Source organism: Penaeus japonicus, unplaced genomic scaffold (assembly GCF_977035675.1).
Source record: "Penaeus japonicus unplaced genomic scaffold, GWHDUDI00000001_assembly GWHDUDI00001198, whole genome shotgun sequence".
NCBI classification, from domain to species: Eukaryota; Metazoa; Arthropoda; class Malacostraca; order Decapoda; family Penaeidae; genus Penaeus; species Penaeus japonicus.
This window is the reverse complement of record NW_028235600.1, coordinates 25,001-40,000: the sequence shown is the minus strand read 5'-3', so window position 1 is coordinate 40,000 and position 15,000 is coordinate 25,001. Positions and strand designations below refer to the sequence as shown.

At 29.6% G+C, this 15,000-nt stretch overlaps 1 protein-coding gene across 1 annotated transcript in view; it reads left to right on the top strand.

Moving 5' to 3' along the window:
• The first annotated feature begins 7,028 nt into the window (after positions 1 to 7,028).
• LOC122248383 (uncharacterized) overlaps positions 7,029 to 15,000 on the top strand; it is a 16,333-nt gene continuing 8,361 nt past the window's right edge. Inside the window, exons 1-8 of the mRNA XM_086535520.1 lie at positions 7,029 to 7,041; positions 7,387 to 7,485; positions 9,234 to 9,332; positions 12,327 to 12,604; positions 12,805 to 12,879; positions 13,335 to 13,451; positions 13,871 to 13,993; positions 14,138 to 14,197. Coding sequence (XP_086391646.1) covers positions 7,029 to 7,041; positions 7,387 to 7,485; positions 9,234 to 9,332; positions 12,327 to 12,604; positions 12,805 to 12,879; positions 13,335 to 13,451; positions 13,871 to 13,993; positions 14,138 to 14,197 — 864 coding nt within the window. The remainder of the gene's footprint in view (positions 7,042 to 7,386; positions 7,486 to 9,233; positions 9,333 to 12,326; positions 12,605 to 12,804; positions 12,880 to 13,334; positions 13,452 to 13,870; positions 13,994 to 14,137; positions 14,198 to 15,000) is intronic.

Genomic DNA, 15,000 nt, shown 5'->3' with positions numbered 1-15,000 from the left:
ATTTTCTTTCTCATCTATCATACGCATATTTATTTTTCTTTTCCTTCTTCTTTCTATACCTTTTCATAATTCTTATTTTCATTAACATTCTTTAGTATTTGCAATTTTATTAATTATTCACAAATATTTCATACTATTCTTGCCCTTATCTTTATCACTAACTCATCTCTATTAATCTCATTCCTAAAAAATCTAGTCTCATTCTCCCTCACATTCACTACGTCATTCTCACTCACATTCACCTTCGCATTGTCATCCTCACTTCCCTTCTCACGCTCATTACTCACAAACAGACGTCTAACACAAGCATCTTCCTCCCTCAGGTCGGACTCCCTTACACCTTGCTTCCTTTGACGGCCATCATGCTGTTGCAGAGACGCTCCTCGAGAAGGGCGGAGAAGTGAACGCCAAGACTATGATTGGTAAGGCGATTGGAAAGCGAGTGACTTCTTAAAGGCACCAGAAGAATTTTGCTTTTGTTTCTTTTCTCTTCTTTGTCTTCATGGAATTGATAACAATTATTGTTATAATTTAATAAGGGAATATTTTTCATCTTTTATCATTAATTTTATTGATATTTATTTCTTTATTCTATGAATTTTTCAATAAAATATTTTCATAGATTATTCTATAAGATAGAAATAAATAGATTTTTCTATATTTCTTTATACTATAAATGTTATAATGATTAGTTATGATAATTATGATAATAATAAGTATGATCATCTTAATTATTTCTGACATTGTCATTATTATTTTCCTGATTATCTACAAGAAATATGATCATCCTGATCATCAATCATAATCATCATCAATGGTCCTATTCATATTATCATTGATATTTCATTACTATTATTATTATTTTTACTCCCATTTCTACTAAATTATCAATTGTTATCATCCTTCTTCTCATTATTGTTATTTTGATGGTGATCCTGTTCTTGTTCTCCTACATGCTTTTGTTGGTGGTGTTGTTGCGAGGTCTTTGTCAGTGATGACAAAGACAATGATGATAATGGAGAAAGTAATGGCAACAAAAGCAACAACAATAATGATGATAATGAAAAGTTTCATAATGTTGATGGTGGTAATGATAACAATATTAATGATAAAGTAATCATCACTGATAATGTTGATGATAACACTTTCATGATGATAATATAACTAATGATAATGGTAATGACATATTTATGATAACAATGATAATAATAATGGTGATGATGAATAATGATAGTAATAAATTTAGAAATAAAAATGTTTAGTTAAGTCCCCCCCGAACGGCGGGTCCGTTTTCTTTGACATACGTAATGTCTCCCATGTTCCACCAATATTTGATGTTTTTTTATTTTACGCTTATTTACTACAAGAAAGACATGTTTTGTTTATGTTACACCATTTATCAGGTGTATGTTTTTTCCATTATGAAGACTATATATTTTAACTGCATTGAAACAGAAGTGTAAATCATTTTATATCAATATGATTTTCTGAATAAATTAGCAGACGCTCAACACCACCACGTGTTTCAATGGCTAAAGAACATCTTTATTTACTGCACGAATATCTTATATTTATCTTTACTTATTTATATTGATCTTTACTGCACGAATATTTATCTTTAATATAATATTTATCTTTACTGCACGAATGTGGCAAGAAAACCCCACAAATATTAAGGAAGGAAATATTTTATGATACTGATGATAACACTCTCATGATAATGATGGAACTAATGATAATGATATAATGATAATAATGATGGTGATTGGAAGGTGAATAATGATAGTAATAACAGTAATGATGGAAATAATATTTATTGATTGTGATGATAATTCTTATTATAATGAATATTTTAAATATTGATTATAAATGATTATCAATTTATTATGAATTGTAATTATCATTAATGATAATGATTATTTTTAATGATAATGATTATTTTTATGTTATTATCATTTTTAGAAATCATTTTTGCTGTTATTATTTTTATCATCATTAATATTTTCATTATCATTATTATCATTATTGATATTATCTAATTATCATTATTATTAGAATTATCATTATTATTATCTTCATTATTATTTTTATCTTCCTCATTATCATTATTATTCATGTTATTCTCATAATTATCTTTACTAATATTTCTATCATTATGATTTATATTTTTGTATCATTTTATTACCATTGCTATCATTATAGCTATCATGACTACTGTTATTATTGCAATGGTCTTCGTAAATATAATAATAAAAACAATAAAAATTACAATAATTATCATAGTAATATTTTTTTTTTTTTTTTTTTTTTGGATAAATGATTATCAAACGTTCTTTTTCATTAAAATTTTCCTTCTTATCATCATACGCATTTTTTTTCCTTCTCTTTTCTATGCCTTTTCCTAATTGTTATTTTCAGTAACTTTCTTATTATTTGCAATTTTATTAATATTCAAAATATTCATACTATTCCTTGCCCTTATCCTTATCACCTTAATCATTCCTAAAATCTAGTCTCATTTTCACTCGCATTCACCTTCTTACTGTCATTCTCACTCACTCACATTCACATTGTCATTCTCACTCATTCACCTTCTCATGTTTATTCTCACTCTCATTCACCTTCGCATTGTCATCCTCACTTCCCTTCTCACGTTCATTACTCACAAACAGACGTCTAACACAAGCATCTTCCTCCCTCAGGTTGGACTCCCTTACACTGTGCTTCCCAGAACGGCCATCATGCTGTTGCAGAGACGCTCCTCGAGAAGGGCGGAGAAGTGAACGCCAAGGCTAAGAATGGTAAGGCGATTGGAAAGCGAGTGACTTCTTAAAGGCACCAGAAGAATTTTGCTTTTGTTTCTTTTCTCATCTTTGTTTTTGTGGAATTTTATAACAATTGTTGTTATGATTTAATAAGGGAATCTTTTTCATCTTTTATCATTGATTTTATTGATATTTATTTCTTTATTCAATGAATTTTTCAATAAAATATTTCCATAGATTATTCTATAAAATATAAATAAATAGATTTTTCTATTTTTCTTTATAATATAAATGTTATAATGATTAGTTATAAAAATTATGATAATAATAAGTATGATCATCTTAATTATTATTGATATTATCATTATTATTTTCATGATTATCTAAAAGAAATATGATCATCCTCATCATCAATCATAATCATCATCAATGGTCCTTTTCATATTATCATTATTATTTCATTACTATAACTATCATTGTTACTCCCATTTCTATTAAATTATCAAATATTATCATCCTTCTTCTTCTCATTATTATTATTGTTATATTGATGGTGATCCTGTTCTTGTTCTCCTACATGCTTTTGTTGGTGGTGTTGTTGCGAGGTCTTTGTCAGTGATGACAAAGACAATGATGATAATGGAGAAAGTAATGGCAACAAAAGCAACAACAATAATGATGATAATGAAAAGTTTCATAATGTTGATGGTGGTAATGATAACAATATTAATGATAAAGTAATCATCACTGATAATATTGATGATAACACTTTCATGATGATAATAGAACTAATGATAATGGTAATGACTTATTTATGATAACAATGATAATAATAATGGTGATGATGAATAATGATAGTAATAAATTTAGAAATATAAAAGTTTAGTTAAGTCCCCCCGAACGGCGGGTCCGTTTTCTTTGACATACGTAATGTCTCCCATGTTCCACCAATATTTGATGTTTTTTATTTTACGCTTATTTACTACAAGAAAGACATGTTTTGTTTATGTTACACCATTTATCAGGTGTATGTTTTTCCATTATGAAGACTATATATTTTAACTGCATTGAAACAGAAGTGTAAATCATTTTATATCAATATGATTTTCTGAATAAATTAGCAGACGCTCAACAACACCACGTGTTTCAATGGCTAAAGAACATCTTTATTTACTGCACGAATATCTTATATTTGTCTTTACTTATTTATATTGATCTTTACTGCACGAATATTTATCTTTAATATAATATTTATCTTTACTACACGAATGTGGCAAGAAAACCCCACAAATATTAAGGAAGGAAATATTTTATGATACTGATGATAACACTCTCATGATAATGATGGAACTAATGATAATGATATAATGATAATAATGATGGTGATTGGAAGGTGAATAATGATAGTAATAACAGTAATGATGGAAATAATATTTATTGATTATGATGATAATTCTTATTATAATGAATATTTTAAATATTGATTATAAATGATTATAAAATTTATTATGAATTGTAATTATCATTAATGATAATGATTATTTTTAATGATTTATGTTTATTATCATTTTTTAGAAATCATCATTGCTGTTATTATTTTTATCATCATTAATATTTTCATTATCATTATTATCATTATTAATATTATATAATTATCATTATTATTAGAATTATCATTATTATTATCTTCATTATTATTTTTATCTTCATCATTATCATTATCATTCATGTTATTGTCATAATTATCTTTACTAATATTTCTATCATTATGATTGATATTTTTTTATCATTTTATTACCATTGCTATCATTATAGCTATCATGATTACTGTTATTATTGCAATGGTCTTCATAAATATAATAATAAAAACAATAAAAATTACAATAATTATCATAGTAATAAAAAATATATATATTACTGATAAATAATTATCAAACATTCATTTTCATTATAATATTCTTTCTCATTATCATAAATATATTTATTTTTCTTTTCCTTCTTCTTTCTATACCTTTTCATAATTCTTATTTTCATTAACATTCTAAGTATTTGCAATTTTATTAATATTCAAAATATTCATACTATTCCTAGCCCTTATCTTTATCACCCTAATCATCTCTATTAATCTCATTCCTAAAACTAGTCTCATTCTCCCTCACATTCACCTTCTTACTGTCATTCTCACTCACATTCACCTTCTCATTGTCATCCTCACTTCCCTTCTCACGCTCATTACTCACAAACAGACGTCTAACAGAAGCATCTTCCTCCCTCAGGTTTGACTCCCTTACACCTTGCTTCCGAGAAAGGCCATCATGCTGTTGCAGAGACGCTCCTCGAGAAGGGCGGAGAAGTGAACGCCAAGACTATGATTGGTAAGGCGATTGGAAAGCGAGTGACTTCTTAAAGGCACCAGAAGAATTTTGCTTTTGTTTCTTTTCTCTTCTTTGTCTTCATGGAATTGATAACAATTATTGTTATAATTTAATAAGGGAATATTTTTCATCTTTTATCATTAATTTTATTGATATTCATTTCTTTATTCTATGAATTTTTCAGTATTTTTTTTTTTCATAGATTATTTTATAAAATAGAAATAAATAGATTTTTCTATATTTCTTTATACTATAAATGTTATAATGATTAGTTATGATAATTATGATAATAATAAGTATGATCATCTTAATTATTACTGACATTGTCATTATTATTTTCCTGATTATCTACAAGAAATATGATCATCCTGATCATCAATCATAATCATCATCAATGGATTCATTCATTATATCATTATTATTTCATTACTATAATTATCATTGTTACTCCCATTTCTACTAAATTATCAATTGTTATCATCCTTCCTCTCATTATTGTTAATTTGATGGTGATCCTGTTCTTGTTCTCCTACATGCTTTTGTTGGTGGTGTTGTTGCGAGGTCTTTGTCAGTGATGACAAAGACAATGATGATAATGGAGAAAGTAATGGCAACAAAAGCAATAACAATAATGATGATAATGAAAAGTTTCATAATGTAATGGTGGTAATGAAATATTAATGATAAAGTAATCATCACTGATAATGTTGATGATAACACTTTCATGATGATAATAGAACTAATGATAATGGTAATGACATATTTATGATAACAATGATAATAATAATGGTGATGATGAATAATGATAGTAATAAATTTAGAAATATAAAAGTTTAGTTAAGTCCCCCCGAACGGCGGGTCCGTTTTCTTTGACATACGTAATGTCTCCCATGTTCCACCAATATTTGATGTTTTTTTATTTTACGCTTATTTACTACAAGAAAGACATGTTTTGTTTATGTTACACCATTTATCAGGTGTATGTTTTTCCATTATGAAGACTATATATTTTAACTGCATTGAAACAGAAGTGTAAATCATTTTATATCAATATGATTTTCTGAATAAATTAGCAGACGCTCAACACCACCACGTGTTTCAATGGCTAAAGAACATCTTTATTTACTGCACGAATATCTTATATTTATCTTTACTTATTTATATTGATCTTTACTGCACGAATATTTATCTTTAATATAATATTTATCTTTACTGCACGAATGTGGCAAGAAAACCCCACAAATATTAAGGAAGGAAATATTTTATGATACTGATGATAACACTCTCATGATAATGATGGAACTAATGATAATGATATAATGATAATAATGATGGTGATTGGAAGGTGAATAATGATAGTAATAACAGTAATGATGGAAATAATATTTATTGATTATGATGATAATTCTTATTATAATGAATATTTTAAATATTGATTATAAATGATTATAAATTTATTATGAATTGTAATTATCATTAATGATAATGATTATTTTTAATGATAATGATTATTTTTATGTTATTATCATTTTTAGAAATCATCATTGCTGTTATTATTTTTATCATCATTAATATTTTCATTATCATTATTATCATTATTAATATTATATAATTATCATTATTATTAGAATTATCATTATTATTATCTTCATTATTATTTTTATCCTCCTCATTATCATTATTATTCATGTTATTGTCATAATTATCTTCACTAATATTTCTATCATTATGATTGATATTTTTTATCATTTTATTACCATTGCTATCATTATAGCTATCATGATTACTGTTATTATTGCAATGGTCTTCGTAAATATAATAATAAAAACAATAAAAATTACAATAATTATCATAGAATTTTTTTTTTTTTTTTTTTTTTTTTTGATAAATGATTATCAAACGTTCTTTTTCATTCAAATATTCCTTCTTATAATCATACGCATTTTTTTTCCTTCTCATTTCTATGCCTTTTCCTAATTGTTATTTTCAGTAACTTTCTTATTATTTGCAATTTTATTAATATTCAAAATATTCATACTATTCCTTGCCCTTATCCTTATCACCTTAATCATTCCTAAAATTTAGTCTCATTTTCACTCGCATTCACCTTCTTACTGTCATTCTCACTCACTCACATTCACATTGTCATTCTCACTCTTATTCACCTTCGCATTGTCATCCTCACTTCCCTTCTCACGTTCATTACTCACAAACAGACGTCTAACACAAGCATCTTCCTCCCTCAGGTTGGACTCCCTTACACTGTGCTTCCGAGAACGGCCAAGAGGCTGTTGCAGAGACGCTCCTCGAGAAGGGCGGAGAAGTGAACGCCAAGGATGATGATGGTAAGGCGATTGGAAAGCGAGTGACTTCTTAAAGGCGCCAGAAGAATTTTGCTTTTGTTTCTTTTCTCTTCTTTGGCTGTATGGAATTTTATAACAATTATTGTTATAATTTACTAAGGGAATCTTTATCATCTTTTATCATTAATTTTATTGATATTTATTTTTTTATTCTATGAATTTTTCAATAAAATATTTTCATAGAATATTCTATAAAATAGAAATAAATAGATTTTTCTGTTTCTTTATAATATAAATGTTATAATGATTAGTTATAACAATTCTGATAATAATAAGTATGATGATTTCAATTATTATTGATAATATCATTATTATTTCATCATTATTTAAAAGAAATATGATCATCAGCATCATCAATCATAATCATCATCAATGGTCCTATTTATATTATCATTATTATTTCATTACTATAACTATCATTGTTACTCCCATTTCTATTAAATTATCAATTGTTATCATCCTTCTTCTTCTCATTATTGTTATTTTGATGGTGATCCTGTTCTTGTTCTCCTACATGCTTTTGTTGGTGGTGTTGTTGCGAGGTCTTTGTCAGTGATGACAAAGACAATGATGATAATGGAGAAAGTAATGGCAACAAAAGCAACAACAATAATGATGATAATGAAAAGTTTCATAATGTTGATGGTGGTAATGATAACAATATTAATGATAAAGTAATCATCACTGATAATGTTGATGATAACACTTTCATGATGATAATAGAACTAATGATAATGGTAATGACATATTTATGATAACAATGATAATAATAATGGTGATGATGAATAATGATAGTAATAAATTTAGAAATATAAAAGTTTAGTTAAGTCCCCCCGAACGGCGGGTTCGTTTTCTTTGACATACGTAATGTCTCCCATGTCCCCCAATATTTGATGTTTTTTATTTTACGCTTATTTACTACAAGAAAGATATGTTTTGTTTATGTTACACCATTTATCAGGTGTATGTTTTTCCATTATGAAGACTATATATTTTAACTGCATTGAAACAGAAGTGTAAATCATTTTATATCAATATGATTTTCTGAATAAATTAGCAGACGCTCAACAACACCACGTGTTTCAATGGCTAAAGAACATCTTTATTTACTGCACGAATGTGGCAAGAAAACCCCACATGTATAATTCTCCTACTCTTTGTCACTCTATATTTCTGTATAATTCTCTATATTATATATATTATATATATATATATATATATATATATATATATATATATATATATATATATATATATATATATAATATATATATATATATTACTGATAAATAATTATCAAACATTCATTTTCATTATAATATTCTTTCTCATTATCATACATATATTTTTTTTTTCTTTTCCTTCTTGTTTCTATACCTTTTCATAATTCTTATTTTCATTAACATTCTAAGTATTTGCAATTTTATTAATATTCAAAATATCCATACTATTCCTAGCCCTTACCCTTATCACCCTAATCATCTCTATTAATCTCATTCCTAAAACTAGTCTCATTCTCCCTCACATTCACCTTCTCACTGTCATTCTCACTCACATTCACCTTCTCATTGTCATTTTCACTCGCATTCACTTTCTTACTGTCATTCTCACTCACTCACATTCACATTGTCATTCTCACTCACATTCACCTTCGCATTGTCATCCTCACTTCCCTTCTCACGCTCATTACTCACAAACAGACGTCTAACACAAGCATCTTCCTCCCTCAGGTTGGACTCCCTTACACTTTGCTTCCTGGAACGGCCATCATGCTGTTGCAGAGACGCTCCTCGAGAAGGGCGGAGAAGTGAACGCCAAGGCTAAGGATGGTAAGGCGATTGGAAAGCGAGTGACTTCTTAAAGGCACCAGAAGAATTTTGCTTTTGTTTCTTTTATCATCTTTATCTCTGTGGAAATTTATAATAATTATTATTTAGATCTAATAAGGATACATCTATCATCAGGTTTTCTTATTTCTTCATCATTCAATATTCTTTTTTATTTATCCAATCCTTATGTTTTAGTTGTTAATTTGAGTTATTTGTAAATGTTATATATTCATTATCATTTGTCATATGTATTTCAAGGTTATGATTATTATTATCATACAAATATTCATTATTATTATACATTCATATCTTATCATTTATTACAATTACATTTGTATTATTATTATTATTTCAAGAATTTTCTTTTTGTAATTGTCATTTTTCATCATTCATCTTTTGTCTTCCTCTTTTACTCTTTTCATTATTGATATCATTTTTATTTTTACTTCATTTTTTCTTAAATATGATTTTATACATATCATTGCTATGATTATTATTATTATTGTTATAGTTAGAATTATCACTATTTTAATTATTCATATTACGGTTATTTCTATTGAAATTATTATCATAGGTTATCCTTCCTCTTGTCATCATTGATAATTTTGCTGATGATCCTGTTGTTCTTGTTCTCGTACATGTTTTTGTTGTAGTTGTGATGTCTTTATCACTCATAGTACCAGTGTCGGTAAATCATGATGGTAATGACAATGAGGATAACACAATGGCTTCCTTGTTCTTCCTTCTTGCAAACACCCAAGTCTGCTCACAGCTTGCTTGCAACAAACATGGCTATGCAGGTGCTGTTAAGAGGAATGCACTACTTAGCATTCGTTTTACAAAATACCTCTTCTCGCAACTTAAGTTAGGTTTGCTAAGTACAAAGGTAACATATCCAAATGAAATATCAATAATATAAGTTCATACGAAAAAAGATATTACCTATTTAGTTTGATTATTATAATGATAATGATAATACTAATGAAAATAACCATAATAATGATGATAATGATAAGAATAAGAATAACATTGATTATGATTATATAAAAACATTAAAGATAACGAAAACAATCATTATTATTATTATCAATATTAATATCAAACTAGTTAGAATGACCATTATTATTTTTAAATAATTCTTATGACTGATATCATAATTTTTTTCATTATAAATATTATGTTAATGGTAATAGTAACTCCAACAACAATGATAGAACTATAATGAGATCCTTATTTTCATTATGGTTATTATTTTCCTTCATATCATTGCCATCAGAATATGCATTAAAATTATAAAGACCATAATCATTCTTAGAATCATGATGATTCTCATTCATGAATACTTTCCCATTTTCATTTCCACTCTCATTTTCTTCATCATTTTCCATCCCTTTCATTTCATTCTCTAGTCATTTCGTGCTTATTCATAAGCTTTTCTTTTAGTTTGTATTTATCAAAAATATTTTCATTAGCATCATTATCATTAATATGATAATAATTACGATTATAACAATTGTTGCCATTCAAATTAGCATTGACATTTTCATTCCCAACCTCAGTTCCCTTCTCATTTTGATTCTCATTAACATCATCACGACAGTTTTCATTTTCATTTTTATCCTCGCAAGTCTCAGAATCATTCCAGTCATAACTCTCCTTCTGCAACTCTTTGTCACTCTATACTTTCTGTATAATTCTCCTTCTACTCTTTGTCACTATACTTTCTGTATAATTCTCTTTCTCCTACTCTTTGTCACTATATTTTCTGTATAATTTTCCTTCTCCTCCTCTTTGTCACTCTATACTTTCTGTATAATACTCCTTCTCCTATTCTTTGTCACTCCATACTTTCTGTATAATTCTCCTTCTCCTACTCTTTGTCACTCTATACTTTCTGTATAATTCTCCTTCTACTCTTTGTCACTCTATACTTTCTGTATAATTCTCCTTCTACTCTTTGTCACAATACTTTCTGTATAATTATCCTTCTCCTACTCTTTGTTACTCTATATTTTCTGTATAATTATCCTTCTCCTACTCTTTGTCACTCTATATTTTCTGTACAATTTTCCTTCTACTATTCTTTGTCACTTTACATTCTCTATATAATTCTTATACTCTTTGTCACTTCATTATCTGTCCAATTCTCCTTCTCCCACACTTCATCATATTTATTGATCTTCTCATTATCCCTTTCAGTTTTCTCTTTCCTTTTCATCTTCATGCTCATCATCCATTATCATTATGTTCCCATTAATGAGTTGTCCTAACTCATTACTTATACCATTGTTTATTATATTAACACAATTGTTATTTTTACTTTCATTTATAGAATATCATTGGTTAATTTAAATTATTTTTAGAGATGTTATATTGTTTTATAACTAACTTTATTATACTGTAACAATTATCATTCTCTTTTGTTTTTGTTTTTTTAATTTACCTCTATCAATATATTGTTATATATATGAATATGACTCCAATCTCCTTATATATATATATATATATGTATACATATATATATATACATATATATACATATATATATATACATATATATATATATATGTATATATATGTATATATATATATGTACACACACACACACACACACACACACACACACACACACACACACACACACACACATATATATATATATATATATATATATATATATATATATATATATATAGTGTGTGTGTGTGGGTGTGTGTGTGGTGGGTAATGTGTGTGTATGTGTGTATTTGTATGTGTATGTGTATGTGTGTGTGTGGTGAGTGTGTGTGTGTATTGTCGTCATCAATATTGTCATATTTCATCATCATATATCTTGATTTATATAATATATGCTTAAATATATATCATTACATTCACATCTCACTTATTTCTGAACAAATTTGAATAAAAATGAAAATAAGAAAATGAAACAAGTGTTTCATTGTAGAGCAACATTTAAACATTGACAAGTTCTACAGTCAAGTTTACCTTCAGGGCGGACAGCAATGCACTTGGCAGCTTGGAAGGGACACACGGCAGTGCTGGAAGTCCTTCGGGAGGGCGGGGCCGACGTGGACGCTGCAGATGGTGAAGGCGACACGCCCCTCCACAAAGCAGCTTCACTAGGGCATCTCCTCGCTATATTCATGTTGATGAACTTTGGGGCTTCCACGTACAAGAAGGATAATTGTGGAAGGACTCCGCAGGACTTGATGTCGAGATCTTTCTCCACAGAGAGCCGTGGCATGGAACTTTTCCAAAGCGTGTCCATGGTAATAGATTGTATTGGTCAGACTCTGGTCCTTCCTCTGTCACCATTGGTTTTCAAAGTTGTGCATCATGGGCAGTGCCATGGTTGCTGAGTGGCACTGTTACTAAATCACAAAAGGATTCCAATTTTTTTTTTTTTTTTTTTTTATAATGAGACATAACATGCTAATGCATTTTTCTATTGAATATTGATTACTTTCAGACACACGTGATGCAAGGGTGGGTTGCAACCGAGAAGGAAAGGATCAGATTGCAAAGAGAGATCCAAGTGCTGAAGGTGAGTTTTTTGTGGAGAAAATGAATAAAAAAATAGAAATAATTTTGATTTGATAATAATAAAAAGATAGAGAAAAATCAGTGAAATGACAGGAAATATAGCAATCAAAGAAAACCTTTCTAAAATCCATAACTAGGGGAGTAAATAGAATGAAATGCAAAGCAAAATGTGAGGGTTTTGGTGACGGCTAATCTTTTATAAGTATTTTATCTGCTTTATTCTTTTACGACTCCAATCTCCTTATCTTGTGGTTATCAGCTTTCCCTCCATCCTCTGACAATGTTGCTTGTTATCATGAGCGAAGCAATTATGAGCAACAACATGAGCAGAAAGAGAGAGAGAGAGAGAGAGAGGGAGAGAGAGAGAGAGAGAGAGGGGGGGGGGTAATGTTAGTGAGAAAGTTAATTTCGTTTGTCTTTTTGAGTACTTAAGATACCTCTTCTATACTCATCCAGAAGCAGAGAGAGCGAGAGATCAGTGCGGAAAGTAGCGAGACAGTGAATCTACAGAAGGAGACCAGAGACCTGAAGGAAGACCTGAGGAAGAAGGAAGAGGAGATTGTATTACTCAAGGTATGCACAGGAGAGAGCGAGGAAGAGGGACGAAATGACAGAGAGAAAGGAGGAGAGGAAAGGGACAGATATAGAACAATGGTTAAGAAAGAGGAGAGTTAGTGTGAGATAGCATTGTGTTATTAGTAGCTTGTTGTCTGGAGAACCTGGAACTTCCTGAATAAGTCCTTGTAGGTGTGAACCTCAACTATTCCAAACAAAGAGAGAAAAGGTTGCAGGGTTTGTGCAAATGAAAATGGAACACGATGAGAAATTTTCTTTGCTTCCAAAATGCATTAGCTCCTTTTTAAAAGTGATTTTATTTGTGGAAATGAGATTACTGGTTGGTCGTGCGATTCCACTTGCTTTGCCTGTGATGCCTTGCTCTTCTCCTCAAGCCTTTAGGACAGAGACATCCCTAGTGTTGTCTTCTTTTACAGGAGGAGCAAGGACATGAGAGGAGTAGGACGGAAACTGTGGTGACTAATCTGCAGACAGAAAACAGCGAACTGAAGGATATCCTATGTCTCAGAGAAAGGGAGATCAGAGAGCTAAAGATAAGAGTAAGAAGAAAGAAAAGAGAGGAGAGAGAAAGTGATTAAAATAAGTAGAGAAACAATGAAGAAGTATTGTATTCACACATATGTAGTTCTACATGGTCCAATACCCGTCCAGTTAAGAAGGCGTGACAGTCCTTTACTTTACAGGAGCAACACACAGCGGACGTTGGGAACGCGACGAACAGGTCGGAGGGCGAGGATGCGAACGTGAGGAGGATATTAATTCTTGTGACTTATGATGCATTGCACTGAGGGTGATAATAGTTCCGAGAATTAGCTCCAATGATGATATTAGTGCTCGTAACGTAAATGCAGTTGCACTGAGGATGATGTTAATGCTTTAGACATAACTTGAATTGCAGCAAAGATGATATTTATGTTTTTGTAACTGCAATTACACTAAAAATGATATTAAGGCTCTAAGTTTAACTTCCATTGTACTGAAGATGATGATGTTTTAAATGTAACTTCTATTGCACTGAAAGTTATATTGATGCTTCAAAAGTCAACTTAGATTTAAAGTGCAACAGGGGGGATGGGAAGGTTGGGGGGAAGATAGAAAGATCGGTTGAGAGAAAGATAGTTCGAGAGAAAGAAAGGTTGGGAGAAAGATGGGTAGAGAGAGGGGAAGACTAGGTGAAAGATAGCTTGAGAGAAAGAAAAGTTGGGAGACAGATAGAAAAATAGAAAGATCAGTTTAGAGTAAGATAGAAAGATAGGTTGAAAGAATGATACAGAGTGAAAGGAGATATAGAGCAAAGGAGGGATAGGTCGAGGGAGTGGGAAAAAATACATTTTCGCACAGAATAGAAAATGTAATTTATATCCATCAGATTTAGATAAGATTAAGATAGATATAGATATAGATAGATAGCTGGTGGGGGAGAGAGAGAGAGAGAGATAGCTGGTGGGGGGGGGGGGAGAGAGAGAGAGAGAGAGAGAGAGAGAGAGAGGAGAGGAGAGGGAGGGAGAGATAGGGAGAGAGAGGGAGAGAGAGAGATAGATAGAGA